The sequence below is a fragment of the Nothobranchius furzeri genome, chromosome 9 (genome assembly GCF_043380555.1).
Source record: "Nothobranchius furzeri strain GRZ-AD chromosome 9, NfurGRZ-RIMD1, whole genome shotgun sequence".
In the NCBI taxonomy this organism is placed as follows: domain Eukaryota; kingdom Metazoa; phylum Chordata; class Actinopteri; order Cyprinodontiformes; family Nothobranchiidae; genus Nothobranchius; species Nothobranchius furzeri.
The window spans coordinates 28,768,545-28,796,068 of record NC_091749.1 but is presented as its reverse complement, the minus strand read 5'-3'; the positions used below and the strand labels follow the sequence as shown (position 1 = coordinate 28,796,068).

The following is a 27,524-nucleotide window of genomic DNA, read 5'->3' as shown; positions in this document are numbered from 1 at the left end:
CCAGTAGGCTTTGATCACTGGACCTCAGGGACCTGCTGGGGGTGTAGGGACTAAGAAGATCACCAATGTAAGATGGTGCTTGTCCATGTAAGGCCCTATAGACCAGAACCAGGATCTTGAAATGAACCCTGAAGTTGACTGGCAGCCAGTGAAGCTGCAGGAGAAGCGGGGTGATGTGGGTGTGTTTGGAGGACTTGGTCAGAAGTCGAGCACAGGCATTCTGAACCACCTGTAGACGGTTCAGGGAGGTTCTGCTCAGACACGTGAGTAATGAGGGGAGGACCCAGATAAATGCAGATGTGTGGCAGTCTGATGCTGTCACCACTCCATGCATAATGCACCTGATCTAGCTACAGATATCGTCACTTGGACAGTAAACCGTATAGTTGTAGCAGAACAGCTGATACTTTTATGTATTATTATATCCACATTGTTTCACAACCTCGTATCAATATTGCTTACTGTGTGGAACTACTGTTGTATATAGTATCTTGAGTTATTTTATTTTTTGCATTCGTGGTTACTTTTGGAGTCTTTGATCTCTGTCCTGAACTGGTAACTCACAAATGTCCCCACTGGGGGATCGATAAAGTATTATCTTCTCTTGATGAGACGAATGCGAGATAACCACTTTGATTATTTTTAATTTCGTTTTTATTTATTTTTAATCTCCACAATACATTTATAGCTGTAGTGTTAGAACGTTGGTAGAAGGCATGAAAAAATAAGCTAACTTGTTTTAACCCTAAGCCTAACCCATTGCAGCTTTAACAACATAACACTAATTTTACACAGTTTACATTTTGTGAAAGTGAAATGAGCATTTTTGGAATAAATCTCTCAAACCTCTTGTTTAATTACAATGTTAAACATAGACAACTTAGTGGCTGACATGGACAATAAGGGAATCTTAGACTGGAGATCTATTTATTAGTTCCATCCATTTCAGGAATAGACAGATGTGGAGAAATGTGTTGGTACTCTTTAGTCAATGAAAGAAAAACCTAGCCCGGCCTGCCAGACTCGTCCTTTGTTACAGAGCACTAGTCTGGTTACCCACGGGTAGGCTGTAAGACCTTAAATGACTACCAACCCCAGTTTAAAGGAAGCACCTCTTAAAAGGGCTAAAATGAGTTGGTTTAATCTGAAACATATTGTGTCTGCTTTCTCTTGCATTCAGCCTTTAGATTACGAGAACAAGAGAACTTTCACGCTGAAGGTTGAAGCGACCAACATCCGTGCGGAGCCCAGCCCCAGCGGCGGACCCTTTAAGGACACAGCCACCGTGAAGATCACAGTGGAAGACACCGACGAGCCTCCTGTTTTCTCCAAACCCATGTACTTACTAGAGGTGAAGGAAAACGCTCCCATCAACACGGTCATAGGAACCGTCACCGCCAGGGACCCAGATGCCTCCGGGAGCCTTGTCAGGTGAGGGTTATTTAACAGCGACAGGGCGTTTAGCCTTTACAGCTCAACCTGTTACTGACTCCCTACAGGAAGGTGGCAAAAGAAAAAGATCTTTAATTTACCTTCAAGTAAAAAAGTGGAGAAGTCTTATCGGGTTTAATGACTTGTTTTAATAAAAGGGTTGACACTGCAGCATGCAATTAAAGTTTTTCATGCCCCTGACCTTTGCAGAACGTTGAAGTTTCGTGAGCAGAAAGGAAGCCACCCAGTGATTGCTCTTATTTCTACAGACGAGCAAAAAGAAAGAAGTAGACTGAGTTAAATAAACCACAACTTTCTTTTTATTGCAAAAACTGCCTTGCTGTATAATATACTCTCCTCTTGTGTGACTTATTCTCGGAAATACCACAAGGGCACCTTGAGGATAGGTTATACAGGCAATTTCTTTCCCTCCACTTTGGCATTTCATTAATTCTCCAGTGACTTGCTGACCGCATTCCCGGGACAACACTCAACAGGTTGTGTGTAATTGCCTGGCGAGCAGAGAGCAGGCTGGCTTTCAGAGATTGGTTGATGCTACAGAGCAGGACTGGTTCTTTCTACTTCTGCTTTCCTTTTTTTTTTTTCATTTCTGGCAACATTTTCATGTATAGTGATGAGATTGCGGAGAAGTGGAATTCAGCCCCGAGGTTCCGGGATGCCTCGACTCCCATGTGCAATAACATCTTCTGCCTTTTGGCCCTTATTTCATGTCTCTGTGCTCTCATGTTTGTGGATGCAAGTCAGTGTCCTGCAGAAAGTGTGTTGTTATGTTAGAGTTAGTAGTCATAATGTTCTTATGTCAAGTGTGTGAAAGACGAAGACTGTAAACACACATTTTGGTCCTATTGAAAATAATAGTGTTTAAATAATGAAAGAGTGTGACTGCTGATTGCATCACCCTTATGTCATGATCACTTTGCACGTTTGCTGCTGAATCTGTCCAGATCGCAACGTCCTGTCCTGGTTACTTGTTAAGTGTTTTGACATTGACGCAGCATAAACACCGCCGCTCGCCTTTCTGCCACATAATGACTTATTTCTGGAGTTTTTCTCTTCACCGCGTTTGTCCTCAAACTTATTTCGCACCCACTTCTCCGATTAACTTTTATTCAGCAATTTTATCCTTTTATCATTTTGTAGAAAGCTTGTGCTGTTCAGAAAGAGTGGTGCTTAAGAGCTTTGTGTGATTATCAGGTGAAGTAGAGAGAAACTGAAATTCTCCCCAAAAAGAAAAAGCCCTTTCAAGATGTTCTTAAGGGTTTTCTCGTTTTTGTTAAATTGAAGCTAATTTCTAAACTTGCTATTAGGTTTTCAGTTAAACACAGAAGCAAGTGGCTCAAAGCTTTTACTCCAACAAATCTACTGATGAGCTTGGGATAAATAGATACAACGTCTTTAGATACAAGCATGCCACTAGACATTTACATTTTAGTCACAAATGCATCATTGCAAATGCATTTGTCCTTACTTTCCATCCACCATGCAAAACTTTAAAAGGATCCACCAAAGATGCTGAGTGCATTTTTTGTCTTCATGCATGGCAGTGAGAGGAAATAAGTATTGTCGTGTGGAGGGCTTAAAGGGATGCATGGTCCTAACCCTCGAAGACAGTTTGATTGTACTTCCAGTCACGGCTTGTATTAGCCTGTAACTCCAAGCTCTGTGCTGATAAAATGAGTACAGGCAGGGAGATTTAAAATCCCTCATAGCATACTGGCTGAAAGCACGCTATACCTGCACTGAGGCTTTTTTCAAAATCAATGTTTCTAAATAATGAACAACCTGGGAGAAAAAAAAAGCCTAACCAGATCATCATTTTTACTTTTGTCTGAATACCAAAAATACGATACGGTCATGTGATAAAACAATGACGTCATCTCACACTTTTTATACACACATCCAAGTTTATACAAAGACCCAGAAGCTAACCAACCTGACATTTGCAGCAGAAACTGCAGATCAAACAATTTTACACAAATTTTTCAGTCAACCTTAATGATTAGAGTCACTCGCCATCATAATCCACCCCTCACCCGTCAGCCCCTTGGTCCAGACTGGACCAGAACAAGCTCGTCTGAGTTGAGACCACCTGGGGCGAATGGTGCGGTGTGCTGCCATGTCCCTATTGCACTCAGGAGACAAACAACTCTGCTGTACTTAATGCAACCAACCAGTAACCTTTCATGTGCTCTGGTGAAATGCTCCCCCGGTGGTGCTTCCCTCTGAAGCATGTGCTCTCTTTCGTTTTCTTCCTGACTGATAACAGATAAAAAGCATTGTGACATATGGCAGTCACTTAGGCTCCCTGCGATGACCGGCAGGGTTTCATAAAACAGTTGTGAGTGTTCTTTATTCCAAAAATGATGACATTTAGTCGCGGAGCCAGAATATGGTTTAGATTTCAGAAGAACTTATTATTATTATTATTATTATTGTTGTTGTTGTTTTGTATTGTTTTCTGATATGATCCAGGACTACAACTAGCTTCTGTTTGATTTTGTTGTTCTGAGGCTGACAGCTGATGTGCTGCATTGGTTACACAAGGAGTCAAGTACATGAGCTGAGTTTAAACCAAAATGGAAACTCAATGTCACTGAGACAAGGTGTTTTTCACATGGGTTTGTTTATTATTTACGGTATAGATTGGCTGGGACTGTCACAGTGGCTTGGGAGCAAACCTGAATAAAAGGGTGGTGTAAAAACACAAATGGTCAGCATTCAGGATGCGACTAAATTAGTCCTACATCTGTGGTCCTCCCGCAGGAATTACTGGCCTCATAGCAAGAACGAATGTCAGAGGCATCTTGTTCTCTGTAGACAAAAAAAAATGTTCTCTATATTTTCCTTCAGCTCATACGAGGACTCATTTGCACACATTTGCACAGTCACACTTGGTACCATCACTATCCCTGTATAGTACATTTGTTACTGGGCTGAACCTGGTGGCAACTAGTTTGAGACACACATTTTCAAATTTTAGTTGGAATGGCATTTAATGGGCACATAAAACATTTGCATGATGTTTTATCACAGATGACATATAAAAAACGGCAACATTTTTGCACATTATTCACATCTTAAAGAACAAGTTCACTGAGAGACCCTTTACTTGTTATTTTTGATATATGATTGGTCACTCTGAGTTTAAGATGCATGCTAAATTTGAAAACAGTCTTTTACTCCTACGTGCTGCATTAGCCGCTGATAGGAAATATATTCGTAAACACTCAGATTAGAAAAGTCAGTCAGAGCTACATAAAAATTAGCAGTCATAGACTCACCCATCTTGGCTTGTAACGGGGAAAGCTGTTGTTGGTTTAGCATCCAGGAGAGAGCACAGAGCAGCTTGGCTAGTAGAAGCTAACTGTTAGCATTAGCAGCTCAACCACACAGTAGAACTCCTCCAGGCTTGTGTTATTCGTGGAGTTAAAACATCAATGTTGCAGAGAAAACAGAGTCAGTGGTAGAGTCATGTTGTTATCCAATCAGAAGCGAGATGGCCAAGAAATAAGACTCCAAATCCTGTCATGTTCTGCACACCTCTGCTCTCGCTCATTTCTACCTCATGAAACACAAGCCCTGGAGAATTCTTCCCCACTGAGATCTACTAATGCAGTAATTTATACTAGAGACCACTGCAAACATGTCTAAAAAAGGAGTGAGCTTAGTCTTTTAAGTATGTCTCCATGTTCCCAACTTAACCTTATTTTACTCTCAGTTTGGTTGCCAACCTTTTCCAAAGCTGTTTCACATTTCTTACACTTGTAACTTGCAGACAATAACTCGAAAAGCATTCCAGACACATGCAATGGCTGCAGCTATAAGAAAATATTTATTTAGCTCATCTACACCAGACAAACCCTGTGGCTAACTTGAAGAAACAAAAACTATCTTTAATTTTATGTGATATTCTGGAAAATCCTTCATAAATTCATGCAGATTTTGTGACCAACGTTGGCAGCTCGGTAAGATACAGGTTTTAGTTGTTTCATGACACCTGTACAGCTCTGATCCTTTAAAGCCACTACCCTGCATGTCTAATACCCTTGCCCCCTGACACCCGAATCACTAGCTAATTACCATTTCAGTCTACCCTAAAGTTATGCAACAGCTTCTTTATCACCCATTTACTAAAACCAGGTGTGATGGAGCAGAAAACCTGTAAAACACACAGGGTAGATACAACTGGACACCAGTTTACTGCTGTGACAGTTTAGTAATATGAAAAAGCACCAGTGATGTTATTCTTGCAAAGCTGGACTTTAAAGGAGGGACACTGATGGAATCCCAGCTTTATAAGCCTGTGAAACCCACATCAATAGTCATTAAGCTACAACTTTACATAACCCCACACATCCAATGTGGCCTTTTTCCCAGGTGGCCATTAAGCAGATGTTACCATGACCTCACAACGATTGGAAAATCCTGTAAATTGCACAATGAATGGGGCTACCGTGTTACAATGAGCTTTGCTGGTAAACTCAAAGTCAACATGTGATCAGTGGGACAAACGGTGGTGGGACTTTGAAACTCCAAAGACAGGAATTTTCCATCATTAGCAACAATAAAAAGCAGCTAACATGGGTTGGATGTTTGTCGTTTAACACTATTTCAGCTAATTCAATAAAATGTTACTGTGCTTGTCAGAGAAAGGTAAAGGAAGGTAACGGAAGACATAACTCACGATTAGAGCTGGGTTAGCCCCATTGTGGGTTTTTAGCCACATGGACTTGCTTTTAATTTTTTGTCCTTCCGGCGACCCATGGTTCGGAAGTAGATGGGCGTGACTTAGGCTCCCTATAGCGTGGGTCTATGGAAAAGATTACTGCGCCCAAAAGGAACAGGAAATACATCACAGATCGATTCGGCCATGGTAAAAGTGTGAAATAACATTTAAAGAAAAAACATTTAAATGCGGATCATACACCGCATTTTTGGTCTGTATGATGTGGAAATCATTTAGTTTCATGTTTGTTATTTTTTTGTAATTCCTATCTTCTTCTTCTTCTTCTTTTTGTGATACTGGTGGGGCGGCGCCATAGCGCCCCCTATGGAAGGTTCACCACTGCTAAATATTTAGCAGAAAATACTCAATAAACCCAAATTATAAAAAGAAGTCAAATCTGCTTCAGCTGGTTAAATAAACTACTGCCGACACCGGTAGTTGAACCAGCGCCAGGACATGGGAAACAAACTGAGAGGCAGTTGCTTTAAAAGCTAGACCACCATAGCAACTACAACATCAGGCTTACCTAAGACGCTGTTGTAGGCGTCTGAATTAACAAAAATAACCCATATTTGAGATAAAATGACTTCTCAACAGAGCCATTTGTAAAATTAATCCATTTTCATTCAATCAGCAGATAAATTGACAATGACCGTTTAAAATGCAGAAATCCATCACTTATTTTGTCAGAGTGGAGTTCCCAGAATGGAACATTCCAGTGTTTTGATTTCTTGTTTCGGCACCACGGTTGGAGGTTGGACAACGGAGAAAGTTTTTGATCGTAACAGTGAGATAAGATTTGATGCATCAGTGAGAAGAACGTTTTACAAATAATTAAATAAATAGATAAAAGAGCCCAGTTTGCTCAGATGTGCTACAATGCATATAAAAGATGAGAGAAACCAAAGCAAAATGATTTCTTCGGAAGAGTAGGCCTGTTTTGTTATCTAAAAGAAGAGATGTAGTTAAAAGACAATCAAATCAACTTTAAATCTCCAACAAAGAAAATATCTTAGACTGTTGATTGATGGACAGTCTTTGGGAATTTTTGCAGAAAAAACCTTAAAGTTTCCAAATAAAAAAAAAACTTTTTTTTCTCAAACAACAATCATCTCCTGTGATACTGATGCACTTTGATGAGCGTACGACATTTCCTTCACAATAAAGCTGAACAATAACATTGTGTGCATCACTGTAATTTAAGGAAGATCCGCTCTGCATAAAAGCTTTGGCACAAGCAGCCTTAACATTACGTTCAACTCCCACACCGAGGTCATTTCAGAGATTTTGAAAGCTCGAGAGAGACGAAGCAAAGCCAAAGGAAAGACTCACGCACGCTCAGGAAAATTGCACTTGTACCTCGCGCTGCATCATTTTTTTATTTGCTTTTAACTCTTTCCACGTCATGTTGTCAATTTGAGTGACAGGTGGCAGAACATTTCAGGGTCTGTCTCCTTGCTTCCACGTGAGGCTGTCAGAGTTTGACTGGGATCCACTCAGTCTGCAGGAGCGAGGCTGCTCCCAGGTGGGTTGCTGCTGTCTGCCCGTCTTGAAAGTGCTCTGCGTCTGCAGGGCAAGAGAAAAAGAGAAGCAGAGACGGGATTGGAGGGGGGGTCCTTGTGGACCTTTCCCAGCCTGCCGTCTAGAGGATTTTACACCATTTCATCTCAAAAATGGAAATGTCACGGCTCGGTACATCTCCCCAACAATTGGAATCTGGGCCAGTGGTTTATTTATTTCATTCCTTACCAATCTTGTATAAGCTGCACCCTCTGTCTCATAAACAGCTGTTGTGACTTTGTCGATGCTTGTTCTCTTTTCCTCTTCCCCCTTTCTGTCCCTTCATCCTCCCATCGCCCTTCCCATTTCTCACATAAATACTGCCAACAGGTCTGCTCCGATAGCGACGAGAACTTCCAGTTGCATGGGACCCGTAGTGGGGAGGGGGAGGAAATGGGGTGACAGAGAGATGTCTGTGTAAGGGGGAGGGAATGGATTTTGAAATTGGATTAGGGAAGAGCATCAGACCCGGCTAGATGAAAAAAAGAGTGTGTGTAAGCGAGGGGACGAGATTGTGAGAAAGGATGTGAAAGTCAGATGACGGAAGACGGCTCGTCCCTGAGGTACGGAGACGCTCGGTACAAGGTGTAATTAGCTCACGTGAATCACTGTGGCCGTATTTAGGGGGCGAGTAGGCTGTTTGCGGCAGTCGCACTCAATGGCTCAGGAAACGCGAGAATCCAACGATGACCCGTGATGACAGATTCTTTTTTGGTCTGTTTTGTGTGGGCTTGTCCCAGGATTTGGCGCTGCGCACGCTACAACATGAAAGAGCAATTTCACAGCTTCAAACGGCTTCAAAACATCCTCTCTTCCTGTGCTCTCCAATTTTATACCCTTTGCTTCATTCTTTTCATTTGAATGTGTCCTTGCATTAATTTTAGGTCCAACACTTTTTAAAAAGGTCAAAGTGTCAGAACCAGGGACAGCAGAGTGGCTGGAATTTATAGTCTGACAAACAGATGACCTCAGATTGAATTAAAGTTAATGACTGAAGAGGATTAGGGCCCTATCCCCACTCTCACTATTATGTTCATTTGCAAAAGTTTCTACATTGTCACAACAGAAATGACGTGTTTTAGGAGCTCAAATGTGGTATTTAAATTTTTTTAAAAGCACACTCTAGACTAAAACAATATTTAAAAGGGAACAAATTAAGCAAAACACATTTTATGTGGGTCTCTACTGCCTTTATAAACACTACAAACGGAAAAAATTAAATTAAAATTAAAAGCATGCATGTAATTTGTGTCAGTATTTGGTTTTAGGATTGATGTGCAAATTATAAATGACCCGCACTAGTATAGCGCCTTTCAGAGTAAGAGGACTCCAAAGCGCTTTACACCACTGTGTATCATTCATCCATTCACACACTGGTGGTGATGAGCTACGTTGTAGCCACAGCTGCCCCGGGGCTCACTGACAGAAGCAAGGCTATTGATATCAGTCTCATAGAGTTTGGAACTTTATGTTGCACTGTAAATTTGCACAGAACCACCTCTCAAGTGCAAGAGAGAACTGCTGCTGGAGGAGCAGCTGCTCTACTCCGAGCTCCTCCCAGATATCGGAGCTTCTCAGCTAATAGTAGCCTGAGGGGGGAATGATGGGGCGTGGCCAGCTTCTGCTTGTTTTCTTCAAGTAACAGAGTCCTGAAACGAGTGTGAGGGATTTTGCGCAAAGAATTTACTCCATGAACAAGTTTTGTTTTGGCTGTAGAACTATTAGAACTCATCACCCATTCACACACACACAATTACACCCTGGTGGTGATGAGCTACGATGTAGCCATAGCTGCCCTGGGGAGGTGAGGCTGCTGTACACTGGCGCCACCGTTCCCTCCGACCACCACCAGCAGACAAGGCAGGTTAAGTGTCTTGCCCAAGGACACAACGACAGCGACAAACTTAGTGGGGCTCTAACCTGCAACCTTCCGATTACGGGGCGAGCACTTAACCGGTGGGAGCTCCAGCGCTCCCATTTGCATATCTGTGTTCAAATGCTTGTAGAACTGAAACTATATAAGGTAGAATTTTTTTTATTTTATTTTGCATGATAAACCGGAGGAGTTACACTTATATCTCACACACTCAGCATGTCCCAGAGTGCTGCGTATTTCCGCTAATGAGTTTGAAAAAACAACCAAAATGTGCAAATAAGAAAAGCGTTTTCATTCAGACACAGACGCTCGTGTCTTTCTGATCTGCAGCTCACATGGCTTCACACGCTAGAATAAACATCATCGTGTTGCAAACGTGAACTCTCACACGAGGATCACTCACCTAATCACCTGCTTTGACGTCATTTTCCCGCGAATTGTAGTTCTTTGTAGTCCCAGTCTTTTGGCTTTTTCTTGTGCTTTTTTGCAATAATACATTTAGACAAACACATCCTACACACATCACACACCCACTACAATCTCCCGACACACACACACACACACCACTATGAATGTTTTGATGAATCACGGACCCGCCAAACGGTACATCCTCCCTCCTTCAATCGGTTGACGCCATTACAGCGCCGGATGATGTTCTAAGTTTCAGTTTCTGTTTCTTCGCGTAAATAGTCATGCAACATTCTTTATTATTGTTATTATTATTAGTGAGAGAAAAGCAAAACTATATAGTACTGAAACAGTAGCTACAAATATTCAACATTATTGTATTAGATTCCTGTTGATTATTATTATTTATGTTTTCGTTTTTGTTTCAGTTTATATAAATGAGTGAATCACGAAAAGTAAATTATGGAGGAACTTTAAATAAATTTGTTGTTGTTTGAAAGGATTGTGTGCAACTTTTTTTTATTGACAGTTTGGAGGGATAAAGGCGTGGCCTTTCTGTATAATGAAAAACGTGTAAAGACAGAAAACGATTTTCTGTTTCTTTATGGATAATTGCACATTTTAGTAAAGTATGTTGTTGCTATGAACACTTTAAAGAAATATTATTAAAATTTACAATGTAAGGGTTGTATTGATGTATAGCAAGTTGAAATACTCCAAAGAATGGCACTGGCATGTAAAATGGCATGTAAAAATGTAAATATAAGTTCTGACGAACTTGGTCTATGGCAGGTCTTAAAGGGTTAACTCATGTGCCACCGCCACCCACGATATAAAACATCCCGTCTTTGTGAGAGTAGTTTTAGGAACGACAACTAAAAATATAGCTTTGGTACAATTGTGTATGCATGTAGACAAGGTCTCAAAACAACATAATTCTGTTAAAAACAAGACAAGGACACACTTAACACACATGCCTTTGGTTAATCTCCATTACATCCATTATTCTCCCTCCTCCCACCATGTTGTATGGAGTGTGACACTTTGCCATCCTAACTCATTAATGTAAACCCTTCGGGACCCATTCAGTGTTGAGAAATGCCAAACAGGGTTAACAACACCACATCTCTTACCCTGACATACAGTAACATGTGCTAATGGTATTTCACTGTGTGTGTGTGTGCGTGTGTGTGTGTGTGTGTGTGTGTGTGTGTGTGTGTGTGTGTGTGTGTGTGTGTGTGTGTGTGTGTGCGTGCGTGCGTGCGTGCGTGTGTGTGTGTGTGCGCACGTTGGATGTAGGTGATTTGGAGGGAGGGCTTTGGAGACTATTAGGCTGCTGTGCTGCTCTTGTGAAGGTAGTAATTATTCCTTGGATGATAATTATTGATTTGTTACCATTTTAAAGGGCATTGATCCACAGGTTTCTCTTGATGAATAAGGCTCCGTTAGCCACAGCACCCGGAGGATTTCATGAGGCTTCAGCAGATCTGCTGCTGCTAAAGCGATCTGGCTTACATTTCTAATGTTTGTCTTTGTAGATACTTCATCGACCGGCACACGGACCTGGAGAGGCAGTTCAACATCAACGTGGATGATGGGAAGATCACCCTAGCCAAAGCGCTGGACCGGGAGACAGACACCTGGCACAACATAACAGTAACTGCTACAGAAGTCAGTAAGTAAACTTCGCTTGCCGTGCACACTCATGAATTATCCTACAAACTGTTAGGCACTAATTGTCAGGCAAGGTTTAAAGAAAGAGCAACAGCAGTGGGACACGCACGGCTTCTTTTTTACTGTGAACGACTCGTCTCAGTCAAAGGAATTACTGACCTGCTACTCAAAATTCTCTGTTCAACAGTTTAAAGGCAGTGCAGTTAAACGCTCTGAGAGCATAGCACAAACAATTAGCATGTGAGTCCACAGAGGCATTAAAAACGTTAATTTGCTGAGTTTTGATTGAATTAAATGGCTCAGTGCTCAATTTGTGCAAGTGCAATAACATTAAGACATATCAAATAAACAGTTTTAAAGACACGCTCCAGAGTGAATTGCTCCAACGCCAGCATCCATTATAGATTAAAGAACATCTGCGAACCACAAAACTCACTGACTACGTAGAAAATCTTGCCGCCAGAGCTACAAACAGCTCCAACCATATGTAAGGCTTTATTTGCATAGATTGTTTCAGGGGGGCTGTGTGATGTGATAAAGCTTAATGTACCCCTTTAAGCTACTGGAATAGAAATTTACACCGCTTGTAACTTTTCTGTCTGCTCTTGCTGTATCTGTCCTTCATCCTCTCTCCGTCTCATTCTCAGCCTGTCTTTTTCTTTCTTTAATCAAAGGAAACACTCGTTAAGTGTTGGAATAAATCAGAGCCCAAAACGCTGTCACAATGCTTTGGCCACGGAGTAAAAAACAAATCCCACCGCCAATGCATCCTATCGGAGGAAGTGAATGTGTTTCATTTGATAAGCTGGTTGCCTTGTCATGTCGTACACCCCAACAATGAAGGCATGTTTTCATGCCTCTTGGCAAAGTAGCTGTGGCTTGAGATAGTGGCATCTCTAACAGCACCTAATAGAAATTTGCCAAATAAATCCAGCAGTTTTGCTACTATTCGTGGTGAGAGAGCAGAAGGTTGTGTGTTCTCTAGCGCAAAAAGAAGGAATAGATGTGTTTCCAGTTCTGTCCCAGTGCCATTTGCAACCCAAATGGAGACTCGTTCTGCTGCCTCGCACCAGTTGACGTCTGACTAATCAGATTCTTTTCCCTGTCTGCTGCAGGGGGAAAGAAATCTCTTGTGTAAGGGGAGGGCTAGTGTCTCCTCCTCCCTACGCTCTAATCCAGGGGTTCCCAATCCTGGTCCTGGAGGGCCGGTATCCTGCAAGTTTTAGTTTGAACTCTGTTTAAACTAGGGATGTCACGGTGTGAAAATGTAACCTCACGGTTATTGTGACCAAAATTACCACGGTTTTCTGTATTATCGCGGTATTTTTTTAAACGTGTTACATTTTCAGACAACTAAATAAACCCTCTATATCAGAAATATATTGCCCTCAGTTTGTGTCTAAATTTTGCCTAAAATGTGTTATTTTGTATTTATGTTGTTTATTTGTTTACATTTTTCCCCTTTAGTCTTTAAAATACCAATATTTGCCCATAACTTCTTATTTTATGTCTGTTTGATGTCAGCATTTCAAAAATATTAGATCAGATGATACTCAGTACTCAAGCAGCCTTCTAATCAGATACTTTTTTACCCTTACTTGAGTAATCCGTATATCAGGAAAATATTGTGCTCGGTTTGTGTTCCAGTGAGCTTTGCAGATTTGGGAAAATGTCATCAGGCAGTAATCATTGTTAAATTCATAATTATTCTCGGAGAGAGACCAACTCTTATCTGCCCCTGGGAGCCCCATAATGCATAGCGTCATTTCAACATGGGGGTGTCCGCGACACGGTTTATATGCAGGTAGCGGCGCTGCGGCTGCTTTATGTAGCGACTCGTTGCATTCTCCCTCAACCCAAATCCTCGGATCACGCATTTTAGCTAAAATGCTAACGTTAGCTTGCCTTGCGTTGACTGTAGAATTGTGGGCGATGGTCACGCAGATGTGTCATGAGATTTGAAGCGTTGCTGCCTTTCACAGACACTTTTTCTGCACGTGCTGCAAACAGGATTGCGGTCTTCTATAAACTGTCCCTCAGCTTTCTTCAAATATCCAAAAAATTGCCTGTACTTCCCACTTTGTCTTCTTTGAGGGATAATAAATGTCCTCCTGAGCGTTGCCGTCTCCTCCTTTGGCCATTATTTCAGCTTTAGCTTCAAGAAAGTTTTGGTTGTAAACAACAAAGTGCGCATGTGCCACCGGCAACTTCAGCAGATGATACGGTGGCTGGTAAGGGTCACCGCGCCTACACCACAGCCACGGTAATCCACCGAGATAATATATTTTTTTGTAAAACAAGATGGCTATTATTATTGTCTACCTTTTTTGCCGGGGTTTACCGCTACACTGGTTACCGTGACAACCCTAGTTTCAACTCACCTGATTTCAATCAGCAGCTAATTAACAGGCTTCTGCAGAGCCTGATGAGCTGCTGGACAGGTGTTTCAACCACTGAATCAAGACTGTTGGAGCAGAAAAACCATAAAACCTGCTGGATATCGGCCCTCCAGGACCAGGATTGGGGACCCCTGCTCTAATCCATCTATCACTGTCTGACTGTCAATTTTTCCTCAACTCACTGTTTACCTCTTTTTCAACCCCTTTCAGGTTGGCTGGAGGCCTTAAAATTCAAAATCGATATGTGACTTCTTCCTGTTTGTCTTTAGAACGAGTGACCAAACAGAAGGGTTCTGTTCTTGCAGCTACATGTTAAGCACACATTGTAGTGTGACTCCTAGATGAAGGTGCAAGTCTAGTGAGCACAGCATTACAAAGATATGTCATGTAAATGATTATGTATGTCCTCATCTGCAAAATGCATTGATGGATATGATTTATGAGAGACCTCCCTGCACCTTTTTGTTTTGTTTAAGGCCAGAATGAAGCAGGATTTGGCCTGCCATCCAAACAAGCATGAAGCTATACGCGCCAAAAACAATTCTCTGGATGACCGGGGTTTCAGATTTACGTCACTGCTCTGACATCTCGTGTCACCTGGGTTTTCACTCATTTGCTTGTTTTTACAAGCTCAGTTACTGCTCCATGCAGAAGACCACAGATGTAAGGAAGGTTGTTGCCCACCACTTACTTATTTCTCATCCAAGGAATGCTTTTTGGCAAAGACGCAGATGATTTGTGGAACTACTGCCACCTACAGGATTGACATGAATGTGTTTTTGCAGAAAAACGAGGTGATCCGTACACACGTTTTTTTTTTTCCTAGATGGGAGGGGGAGGGAATTTGGTTTTACGAAACCCAGATACATGTGTACATGGCCTGAGATACGTTTGTGATTTTCACATTGTGTTTGCAGTTCTGTCTCACACACACACACACACACACACGCACACACGCCAGCTAAATGTGAAAACTGTTTACAAAACAGCCAGATGCAAATCCAAATTTAACTGTTTTACATTTTCAGATGCGTTTGAATGACATGCTGATGTTCCAGAAGCCCATGACTCTTGGACTCTATGCTAAAATAACAACATGCCCCAATGACTCAAACATCCATTATTAGCTTTTTAAAATCTTTTTAAAACAAGCTGAAAATCCGAAAGTTGCAAACATGTACAATAGACATAAGGCAGCATCTTAATTAATCATATAATAAATGTGTATTTCCAATCCTAGCCATGCATTTTGTTACATTACAACCGAATGTTATTTTATTTTACCAATCTAGACTAAATAGTGCGTCTTTAAAGGTGTGGTTCATTGAAAAATCATTTTTAAATCTTATTTCTGATTATAATTGGTCACTCTGAGTTTTTCATGCGAGCTGAACATGATAGTCTCCTACACCTTTCTGCTGCATTAGCTTCTGATAGAAAATAGATGGTGAAACTCTAGAATTTGAAAAGCCTGGCAGATGTCATTTAACATTCATGGACTCACCCACCTTGACTCAACACAGGGAAGGCTGTTGTTGGTTTAGCATCCAATTAGTAGAAGCAAACCATTAGCAACTCCACACCACAGCAGAACTCCTCCAGGGTTGTGTTAGTTTTAACGATAAAACAAATATTGCAACGCAAAAAAGTCAGCGGGAGAGACATGTTGCTGTTAGCCAGTTAGAGGCGAGATTTCCAAATCTTATGAAATAAAACTCTGATCTGGCTCACTTCTAGTTTCTCAAACAGGCGCACCAGAGCTTTTTCCCCCCCAGAGCACAGCTTAAAAGGCCTTAGTTCCTACTGGAGACCACTGCAAATATATTGATTAAACAAGTGAACCACACCTTTCAAGGGGCTGATGTTTGAAATGGGAGTAAAACTTCCATCATGGTACTCAGCAGAACATTGCTTCTGTCATGATATGGTGTTGGAGGACCCAAATATGCAGTACCCAGGATGACACGAGGCAGGGATGAAGGTTAAGTAAAATCCTTTATTTAAAAGGAGAACCAAAAACAAAGTAAATCCAAGGCTGTGAGCCAAAATCCAAAAAACCAGATAAAGATCTGGAAATCCAAAAACTCTGGTTTATACACAGAGAAACAAGGCTGACAGAACTACAAACAATGGACCGACACAAGAACAAAGACAAGACAGGGCTTAAATAACAGGGAGGAGTAATTAAGGGAACAGGAAGCAGGTGTGTGGAGTGAGGGCTGGAGGGAAGGCAGGTGACAATAATTACCTAAATGGGGAAAACATAACCAAGGGAGGACAGATAAACCTAAAACTACAAATCCAAACTAAAAGGCTGTGGGAAGGACTAACACACACACACATACACACACACACACACACACACACACACACACACACACAGACATAAATAACACACACACACATACAGATACTGGGCTGGGGAACAAGAGGCTGGAGCTGCAACTGGAGGGACAGAGGATAACTAAATGAACCCCGGACCTGAGGGAATGATAAAAAGACCTACAAACAGAAGACACAATATAGAGACGCAGACAAAGGACACATGAGGGCGCTATGAGACACAGAAGGGAAACTAGAGAGGATGGAGACACATCAGGAGACACATAAAGAAGGGGGGCAGACGCAGACCATGACAGCTTCTGCCATCTTTTCCATTTGTTTGTGAACAAATCAAAGGTTAAACATGCATATTTTCAAGGAGATTTCTCACATCATCCTGGTGATTATTTCTGTCTATTCAGAATCAAATCAAGAACAAAAAGGTCACTTTCCAGTTTCTGGGTGTTAATCTTCATTGTTGGCATTGGAGTCCAGAATGCTCTCTGTGAAAAGTTAAAGTTAAAACTAATTTTAGACACAGGCTAAATGAACACAGCTTTTGAACCCAGGGATGATTTGTGGATATTCTTTCTGTCTGCATGTCACACAGTTGGACTGAGTAAACATCTTGATGTATCTGAAGGGACCTGAGGTCCTGGACTACTTTGGATCACATTCACTGGAAGAGTGGGTTCATGTCAAGCTCATGTTCAACATGTCCTTTTAATTCATTAGTAAAAAAAGTGAGAAATTATAAAAAACAAAACGCCTGTGTGACTGGCTACTGTGAAAACACTCTCTTGGGGTTAAATGAATAATTAATTAACTGGTTGAAAAGTTAGCGATTGCTCCACAGATTAGTAAATACACCGATTGGCAGGGCTGGAAAGGGACCGCCACTTACCACTGATGAATATTTCCACTCAAAAATCTCCTCTAATTAAACTGCCTTTAGTTGTCTTCCTAGACTGGAGTTACCAGTGACTTATTAATATGCGTGTTTTAGCCCTCATGTTTTAAACATCACACTATACTGGGAATTTTCAAAAGCTGTTCTGAATTGAAATCTTTTTTTTTTTCCATTTTGTGTTGCCTAGATCACTGTTTGCATTGTTGATACCCGCTGAAATAGAGATTAATGTGGCTTATCATCTGTCCTCCCATCAGCCGAGGAAATGAAGGAAGGAATAAAGATGAGAATGAAGAAAATTAAAACTGGGTCACAGAATTTACCTGGGATTTCACTTGTTTATTCCTGTTTATTCACATCTACTCTCTTTTCTCTCTTTCTCATCACATCTATCTATCTATCTATCTATCTATCTATCTATCTATCTATCTATCTATCTATCTATCTACCCATCCATCCATCCATCTTTTTTTTAAATATATTTTAGGAAACCACAGTCAGATATCAAGGGCAAACGTGGCCATCAGAGTAATGGACATTAACGACAATGCCCCTGAATTTGCCGACGAATACGATGCCGTTTTATGTGAAAATGGGAAACCTGGACAGGTAAGGAGAGAGAATCGACTCATTCATCAAAGAAGTGATCTATCACTTTCTTACTTTCTGTCCTTTTCCTTTTTGTCACTCTCCTCCCCTTTAATGATTTGCTACAATGAATTATAGCCTATTTATTTCACTTGGAAACCACAGCGGTGGGAGCAGAGAGGTTTTTTATTTTTTTTTACCCTGCCTCGATGCAGTTTGCACAGAGCGCAGAGGAAGCGAGAGCAGTCAGGATTGATCAGAGGGGATCATAATTAAAGACTTGTCTTTCATGTCTTCCTCCAGATGGCACAATGCTTTCCCAAGCCAAAAATCCTGGACAAGTACTTAGTATTCTCCTTCTCATCAATTGACCTCATAGGGAACCTGCGTATGTGCAATAGGGAGCTTCACGAGAAGGAGGATGAAAAAGGGAAAGAGGAAACTGCCCTGCAGGGCCTGAATTCTAACTTCCAATCAATCATAAAGATATGCAGCATGATAATACCTCCAGTGGCAGATTAACGGATAGATCTATGAGTCTGAAAGTGCGTCAGACGAGACAGGACCACAACTTCAGGGGCTGAGAGGGGTATATATTTCATCAGGTGGGATCCAGCTTCTGTTACGCTGAAGCAATCTGCAACGGCAATAGCGTGGTAATGAATAGGCTGCCTGCTCTGATGGCTTTCAGCCCTCCTCTGTATATCCACCTGTCTTTCTGTTTTCAACGCAGGTTGTTCAGATTGTCAGCGCCGTAGACAAAGATGATCCAATACAGGGCCACTACTTCGACTATCGTCTGGTCCCGGAGATGCTCAACAATCCCAACTTCACCATCAAAAACAACCAAGGTGAGAAACAACACAAATCTCCACGTATGAGGCTTTTACTTTGGCGGTCTGAGTGAAGCTTCTGTGAATTCCTTTAACGCCTCTCCAGTCTCGTCTTTAAACCCACGCCATATTAACCAAACTGGAAATGAAATCTGCCGGATCAGTGTAGCTCACAATTAGCAGATGTGAAATTGTTTGGACACCAGCTTCTTTTTACTCCCCAGTGGATTTTGAGGCAAACTAAATGACTGGGATCCAAATGGCTTTCTGTGCAAGTCCTGCAGCTCAATGTAGGGTGACTTCCTCGGAGCCGTTCCACAGCAGATGGTGCTACATTTATTTGCTAAATACTCTGATTGGTTTATTTGCCATTTTCTCTTGTCTTTATTCCATTGCTCTTTTTTTTGTCTCCCTTTTCACTACTGGATCAGAACAGGCTGTGTTCCAAATGACGTTGTGTAATGTTTTAGCTTGGGGGAAAAAACTCTTCATATGGTACTAGCCTTCTGTTTCAACGCTGAGGCTGCAGGCTAACATACCGCATCCTCCCTCTGATGGGGGAAAGTACATAAAAATCAGGTCATAAAATGGAATTGCTGTCTTCAGAGACTATCTATCTATCTATCTATCTATCTATCTATCTATATATATATATATATATATATATATATATATATATATATATAGATAACATTTTTTACTTAAAATAGGTGCATTAGCAGACAGGATCATGGCATGTAATCATAGGAAACACAAACATAGTAAAGCATAGTGTAACCTTATCACATACCTATCAGTCAAAATTTAGATGACTACAAAAGGAAATCTGTTTTTCTTGTCAGATGTGCAAAAATACTTTAAGAAAACTGAAAACCTAGATTTTGTTCAAAAGTCTTGGTCTTTCTAATGGTGGATCAGCCTTAACACCCATTAGATTCAGGTTTATAGGCCAGGCTTTTATGAAATATAATCATTTCTGAAGCAAGCACTGCTATATATTCCCCCCAGGGAAAGAAGAGCTCTGTTTTAGTCAAAATGACAGAAAACAGTCATTTTTTCAGATTAGCCTAAAGCCACAATAAGTATTAATGTGTTGTGGTCCAGCTCTATACCACATTACACCTGCCACTTGTCTATAATAATGCCAAACACAGAAAAGAGGCCCATTGCAGCGCGTTGTTCAGCACTTCAGTGACTATTTCTGTCTGAATCAGCAGCTGTGGGAAACACTCCAGTGGAGAGCATCGGGTCTCTGTGAGACCCTTTACGTGGCTTTTGTTTGGGATGATGAGTCTGATTGTAGGGATTGCACAATGAAGAGGTTAAAGGTCACCAGTCCTGAGGGAGACGGTCGAGGCTGTGACCAGCTATGCATATGCAATGTTCAGCATTGTTAGCGTTGTTCCAATGATCACAAACAAGTGCAGCAACCTAACCAAAAGGCAAATATAGATTCCAAATCATATCAGCTGATTTCATGGCATCAATTAATCCCTAGGTTTTGTAAATCTTTAGAACTCCCTACTTTTAATTGGGATTTTAGGATACCAGGAAGTCCTTTTTGAATTAAGGACTTATTTTTGAAAAGCTGAAAATGTCATCAATCATTTTATAACAGTTTTAAATGAATAAAAAGGTTTATTTCAAACTTCCTTCGCAGTCGGACCGAGCAAAGACTGAAGTAATCTTCTGCTGAAGTCAAATAAATAAAAGAGGCATTGAAAATTTAATTCTCCAAATCTCTGCTTGCTTTAAATATAGTTTCTTTAAGAATAAGAAAACATAAATTAAAGCATCTTTCAAAGAAAAAACATCAGAAAAAAATTTACAATGTCTTTGCTCAGAAAGAAATGACATTTCATGTCTTCATGTCATCAGTTTGTTTTCATGAGTCTGGAGAAAGTGGACCCTAGAGAGGAGGTGGGGGGTGCTTCACCCTTCCTCTGGTCTGTGATTGGACAGTTTTACAATGTGCTGCCCCGAAAGGTGGCGCCAGTTCAGGAGCTAAAACAGATTAGTTGTTTCCCCGAGTCTGTCGGAATCTGCTTTAGATGTCCCCTTCAACGCAAATACTTTGTTTTATATCTGACTAGCGACTTTAATTAGCTAAAAATAAACAAACAAATAAATTGATTAATTATTATCAACAATAATAACAATAATACTACTACTAATAACAACAATAATAGTAATTAACAAAAATCACAACAACAACTATAATTATTATTGTTTTTAGTAGTAGTAGTAGTAGTTGTTGTATTTAAAATGTCAAACATTTATTGAAACACCCACATGTTTTTAAGATTTTAGAAATAACATTTTGCTAATTGTTTATTTTTTCATGCTCTATTAGGATCTAGAAATTGGAAATGTTCCTAGTTGTTAAGATGCAGATTAAGGTTTTATATTTTCACAACCAGATCTGTCATCAAAAAAGTATAAACAGATGAAGGTGGTTGTAAACGTGTCATTGTTTTTTCCAATAGATTTGAAAAACACTGTTTGTGCATCTGTTGTGGTTGTTTTGTCTACGAAGCTGACCTGTTCTTTGAGAAGATTAAATCTCATTGTTGGGCTGACAAACAGAAAATGCTTGGTTTTATTTGTATCTACAGTATCAGGTTCACCAGAGTTGACACTTCCCTTCCCAGTATGTGCTACTGAATGAATCAAATGAAGTAGGACATGCTGGTGCTCACAAAGCAGAGTGTACCACTTAGTGGCAGCACTTGTAAGAAAAATAAATCTGAGCATATGTTCACATCAGTTACAGATTTGTGCAACGTAAGTGATTCTAACAAAAAAGCGTTCCGTCTTTTGATTAAGTTTGCTCTACAAATGCAGAAGTTTCTACATGGCTCTCTTCTCTCTTAAAAGTAGCTCTGACTCCAGTGCACCGTACCTTCAGGCAACGAGGCAAAGGTTAGCTTATCAGACGTCTTTTACGTTTCCAACAAGATCAGGAGTAGATTCTTATGGGAATGCAAGTGTTTGATAATGTGATCTGGGTAAGGAGAGCCAGCTAATGAGCAGACAGCTTGACAGAAGTGCCATCAAAGAGCAGCTGGCACCTTTCTGGGTCGACATGTGCCATCTTCTCAGCCAATGTCGCCACAGTCTCTTCGTTTTACCAATTTCTACAGAGAAATCGCAAATTTGGGATTGCCATCCTTTGGTATTCTTACATATTACAGAAGCTGATGATTGATATGAAATTAGTTTGCCTTATGCTGCAGTGATCGTCACGCAGTTAGAATTTTGGTTTGTTTACTCCATAAATAATAACGGGCTTATCTACACGTACCTGCAAAAAAACAATCTGTGATTTTTACCTCTCTCTGACAGACAATACAATCAGCATTCTTGCCAAGCACGATACCTTCCGACGACAGAAACAGAAGTTGTACTACTTGCCAATCATCGTGACGGACAATGGAAATCCACCAATGAGCAGCACCAACACCTTGACCATCCGCGTCTGTGGATGCAGCAAAGAAGGAATAGTTGGATCCTGCAACGCGGAGGCCTCTGTCTTACCCATTGGTCTCAGTATGGGAGCTCTCATTGCCATCCTAGCCTGCATCATACTTCTATTAGGTGAATTATTTCTTCTTTTTGAATAACATTATCATCATGTTGTGGTTTGATGGATGAATGCTTGGACCTTTATGAATGATCTTGTTGAAAATCCACCTGTCAAATCTTGACCAAGATTTCTTTTTTTCTCTCTCTCTCTTTCTTTCCACCTTTTTTTCTGACAGTAATAGTGGTACTATTTGTGACCCTGAGGAGACACAAGAATGAGCCACTGATTATTAAGGATGATGAGGATGTGAGGGAGAACATCATCCGCTACGATGATGAAGGAGGAGGTGAGGAGGACACCGAGGCGTTTGACATAGCAACACTTCAGAACCCAGATGGTATCAATGGTTACTTGCCACGCAAGGACATCAAGCCAGACTTGCAGTTTATGCCACGGGCAGGCCAGCACTCGGGCCCAAATGGTGTGGATGTGGATGAGTTCATCAATGTACGGCTCCACGAGGCAGACAATGATCCAACAGCACCACCATACGACTCCATCCAGATCTATGGGTATGAGGGCCGAGGATCAATGGCTGGATCGCTCAGCTCATTGGAAACGGCGTCATCAGACTCAGACCAGAACTATGACTATCTCAGAGAGTGGGGCCCACGCTTCAGAAGACTTGGGGAGCTCTACTCTGTGGGTGAAAGTGACCGTGAGACCTGACCTTTAATTTGTTAAAAACAAAAGACCTTGGAGATTTTTTTTCTGTCCACATATTTGTGTATTAAACACTAGGATTTGCTGGCTTGTAGAAACAAGTGTTTAAAAAAACTATTAAAAACCAGGAGGGCCACCTTTTTGTATACTTTTTAGAGTGAGACTTAGCAGTTGTCATACACTATGTCAAGCGCATTGTACTTGTTGAGCCAAACAACGTCTTTCTTAGAAGATCTATAATTCTTGTGGAGTGTAACTTAGATTTCGCTGTGGAGTGTCTAGCAGTACTTTGGGTGTTTGTCATTTGCTGTGACTGCCAGTAGCAGAAAAACCCTGATGTTCCTGGTAGTTGCCCAATGATTGGATATTGTTGGGTTCTCTGAAGCTTGAATGGACAACATTCTCCATGATTCATGGATGCCAAGCTGGTCTACGGAAGCTGCAGAGAGACTCATATTGTTGTCTCCTAAAACCACCCAGCTGAAAGGTAAAGGGGGACGAAATGAAAAAGCAATACATGGTCTACATTACAATGATGAATGTATGGTTTGAAAGGAAATAATAGCAAAAGACAAACCAGTATTGGCTTTATGGTGAACTTGTGATAATTTGATATGTTCCTCGATGGCAACATTTATAAACTATCTAAAGCCCAGGAAGGCTTGCTTTATACAACTCTTTGTATTTACATGCTACAGGTGTTGGTTCCAAGTGTTACTAGCCTATAAAAGACTGAAGTAAAGACAAAAAAAGAGAAATGTAGAAACTCCGAGGCCTTCTTTTTACAGAAGCAACATTAAATACAATTGTAATCTACTGTTTTTTTGACAAGAGATGTGCTAATTCTTCTTTAATGTTTTATTGTTTTTTTTTGTATATCTGTTCTTAAATCTTTTTTTCTGTGCTATTTGAAATGAGTGTGTTTAGATTATTTCACATTCAGCTTTTTCCACCAACAGAACAAAGTATCATGACAGCCAAACAGTTTCATGATTTCATGCAATCAGTGATGTAGACTAGACGTAAGCAGAGAAACATGTTAATTAAACAATAAAGACCAACCAATCCATTTGAACTGAGACATTTCTGACAGATGATGATAATGAATAAAATCTCACTTTTACAACATAAGAAGTTAAAACAAATGAGCTTTTGAACACAATTGATATCCAGGTATTCGACTTCCTTGAAACATCAATTTAGAAAACACATTAGCCTAACAATCTGGTAACACAGATTGAAACCATGTGCATATTGTGCTTACACTGTAAGATACCAAGAAAAAAAAGGACTTCTATTGTACATAGCGTTACTGCTAACAGCATTAGCTTTTAATGAGTCGGTAGGTTTTGTCTCTGCACGTTAACTCTTGCACATAATAAGAATTTCAAAGGCACTTCAGCTGCGTGCAAACTCAGTTGGTTCTGATACAGTATTCTGGCAGTTCTCAGTAGACTAAACAATATATATGGAATAGTCCTACATGCAGATCATATTTTCTACTGTGCTTTAATGCTTATAAATGTGTATGTTCAATTATTTACTCCCTGTACTGTAATCTAAGATACCCTGTATTGTTTCCTACTTTGTGAAATATATTTTTATAAATACTGCTGAATGTGTGTGATTCCTTAACTTCAATGATTTTATTTCATTTTAATTTTGTTGTTGTTTTTTTTACTGTTAGTGGGAGATAATTTAAACATCAAGAAACTATTTGTAGTTGATCTAAGTAAAATTACATGAGAGAAAGGGAGGAACAGTAGAGGCCCCAATACAGAACCTTGTGGGACACCATGGGCGAGGGAGATGGAGGACCCAGTCCGGTCCAGCCGAAATACAACATTCCCCTGCATCATTGTGAGTCAGAGTGTCATTAGAAACCCTAAGAAGTGTTGTTTCAGAAGAATTAAATCCATGGAAATTTGACTGGAAACTATTGTAGACATTATGTTCATCAAGAGCAGCTGTGAGTTGTTTGGGTACGACTTTTTCAAAGATCTTGGAGATGAATGGTAATTTAGAGATGGGTCTGAAGCTGCTATATAGATGGATCAAGATTATTATCATTATTTTTTTAAGAAACATATTAAGTACAGCGAATGAAGTATAGCATTCTTGACCAGAGACCAGGGAAGCAATAACTATAGAGAGCACAATAGGACAAATGGACTGAACATTCAATTCAGTTTTATTTATATAGCGCCAAATCACAACAGGAGTCGTCTCGAGGCACTTCACAAAGTAAACATTCTAATTCAGTTCAGTTCAGTAAGCCAATCAGGACATAAGGAACCTAGCAAACTGAATGGAGACACTGACTAGTGTCAGTGTCTTTACAGCAATCCTCATACCAAGCAAGCATGCAGCGACAGGGGAGATGAAAACTCCCTTTTAACCCTCTGGAGGCAGGCGTTGCAGATTTGCAATGTTAAAACCTACCTACCTGGTTAATCCACATACGTATTTCATGAGCATTTTTTAACTCAGAAGTAACCCTGAAGGACTTAGTTGTTCGTCCTTTTAACAAAACTTATTTTGAGCCTGAGAGGGTTAACATGAAGAAACCTCCAGAGGATCTTGGTTCAGCATAAGCAGCCATCCGACCACGACTCACTGGGGATGGAGAAGTCAGAGCAGAGACACACACGCCCCCACCCCCCCACCACCACCACCATTATCACTCAAATGGTTTTCTAAAAGCTAGGTGAAACAACAGAAAATGTGTGTTTTAGCGTGCTTATGTGCTACAACAACTCAGAAAAGTCTCAGTACAGAGAAATCAGAAAATTTTAGTGAGCCAGAAATACATTATTTGCTTAAAAGCATTTTCAAAACAAAGAATAGGGTAAGATGTCAGGAGGGCATGCAGATGTCCTCATAGATTTAACTAGTTTGGTTAGAGTTAGTCAAACTGGAAGCAAAACCTTCTAGGAGGATGAGTCAGGTTGGAGTAGGAACAGGCAGAGATAAGGCTGAAAGAGAGATGCTAGATCTAACCTTATATTGACTTTATCCACAAAGAAAGACAGGAAGTTTTGATCAGTTTGAATTGAGGCTGTAGGTGAAGCAGGAGAGACAACGCTGCTGATGGCATTAAACAACACTTTGGGATTCCCTTTGCTATTGGACATTTATTTTTTAATTAAATGTGATGTCACTCTGCCTTAAAATGTTATCTTTCTGAGAGGGCAGATATACCGAATTTACCATTTTTTCACCATTTTAATTTTGGTTGAATTTTTTTCTTATGTAGTTATTTTTAAACATTCATTATTGGGTTTCATCATTGTTAATCTGGTAAAAAGATTAGAGTATTAGAGGGTATTGTCTGATATTGAGGTTTCTCATAAACAGCTCAAGCTTTTGATTGTATCAGCTGATGATGACTGCATGCTGAACAAAAGAGTACAAAATCTCGTTAATCCACATATTTTATAAAGAGCTTGACAATGGTCTTGTTCACACAGAGTAGATGTTTCCAAGATTACCATCCCCTATAACAGGAAACTATTATGAGACCCTCTGTCTAATTCAACATTACGTTATATGACTTTATTTTCCAAATAAGCCAAAAAACTTTCCAAACTAGTGTTCAAGGTGCCGTTCGGGACTAAAGAAGACGTTAAACCCAGCGGCTATTATCTTCATGCACCTGATCTATTAGTCAAAAATCACCCATGGAACATGTTTTACCAACTATATCTCCAACTAAACGATAGCACAAATTGTTTTTAGAAATGTGCGACCCTGGCAGGTCAGTTCTCTCATTTGTAGTCAATCTTCATGCACTCCAACTGCTGTGTATGGCTGCGGGACTGACAGGGGTTGTGAAACTAAACAATAAATCAAATTACCTACACACTTTTGTCACGTAATGGAACTGTCCCTTGGGTGACAACCTTGCGTTCGTTGTTCCCTGCTGATATGTGCCAGATTTTTCATGGCAGACCCGTGTTGCATAGAAACTATAATTACTGCTGCCTGCCAGAGATGCCCTCAATTACAAAACAAACTTCAGTGAATACAAATTAAGAAAGATGTTTTCCGAAGACCTCTTATGATGAATTGTATAAATGGAAACCGTGTTCCCTCGCCAAGACGTGGGTCACCGGGGCCCCCCTCTGGAGCCAGGCCTGGAGGTGGGGCACGTTGGTGAGCGCCTGGTGGCTGGGCTTTCACCCATGGAGCCCGGCCGGGCACAGCCTGAAGAGGAAATGTGGGTCCCCCAGCCCATGGGCTCACCACTTGTAGGAGGAGCCAAAGGGGTCGGGTGCAGTGTGTGATGGGTGGTAGTCGAGGGCGGGGACCTCGGCGGTCTGATCCTCGGCTACAGAAGCTGGCTCTTGGCACATGGAATGTCACCTCTCTGGTTGGGAAGGAGCCTGAGTTGGTGTGTGAGGTTGAGAGGTTCCGACTAGATATAGTCGGACACCTCAACACATGGTTCTGGCTCTGGCACCAGTTTCCTTGAGAGGAGTTGGACTTTCTACCACTCTGGAGTTGCTCCCACTGAGAGGTGCCGAG

General features: G+C 40.8%; 1 protein-coding gene across 2 annotated transcripts in view; it reads left to right on the top strand.

The window, feature by feature from the left end:
- Window positions 1-23,143, top strand: part of cdh8 (cadherin 8) — a 175,017-nt gene extending 151,874 nt beyond the window's left edge. Inside the window, exons 6-11 of one of the 2 annotated variants that reach the window (XM_015975615.3) lie at window positions 1,181-1,431; window positions 11,561-11,697; window positions 17,815-17,936; window positions 18,649-18,766; window positions 22,094-22,345; window positions 22,516-23,143. In XM_015975615.3, the coding sequence (XP_015831101.3) occupies window positions 1,181-1,431; window positions 11,561-11,697; window positions 17,815-17,936; window positions 18,649-18,766; window positions 22,094-22,345; window positions 22,516-23,003 (1,368 nt within the window). In that variant the 3' untranslated portion in view covers window positions 23,004-23,143. Of the gene's footprint in view, window positions 1-1,180; window positions 1,432-11,560; window positions 11,698-17,814; window positions 17,937-18,648; window positions 18,767-22,093; window positions 22,346-22,509 lie in introns of both variants that reach the window. The other variant, XM_015975614.3, reaches the window with a different exon arrangement.
- The last annotated feature ends 4,381 nt before the right edge of the window (window positions 23,144-27,524 follow it).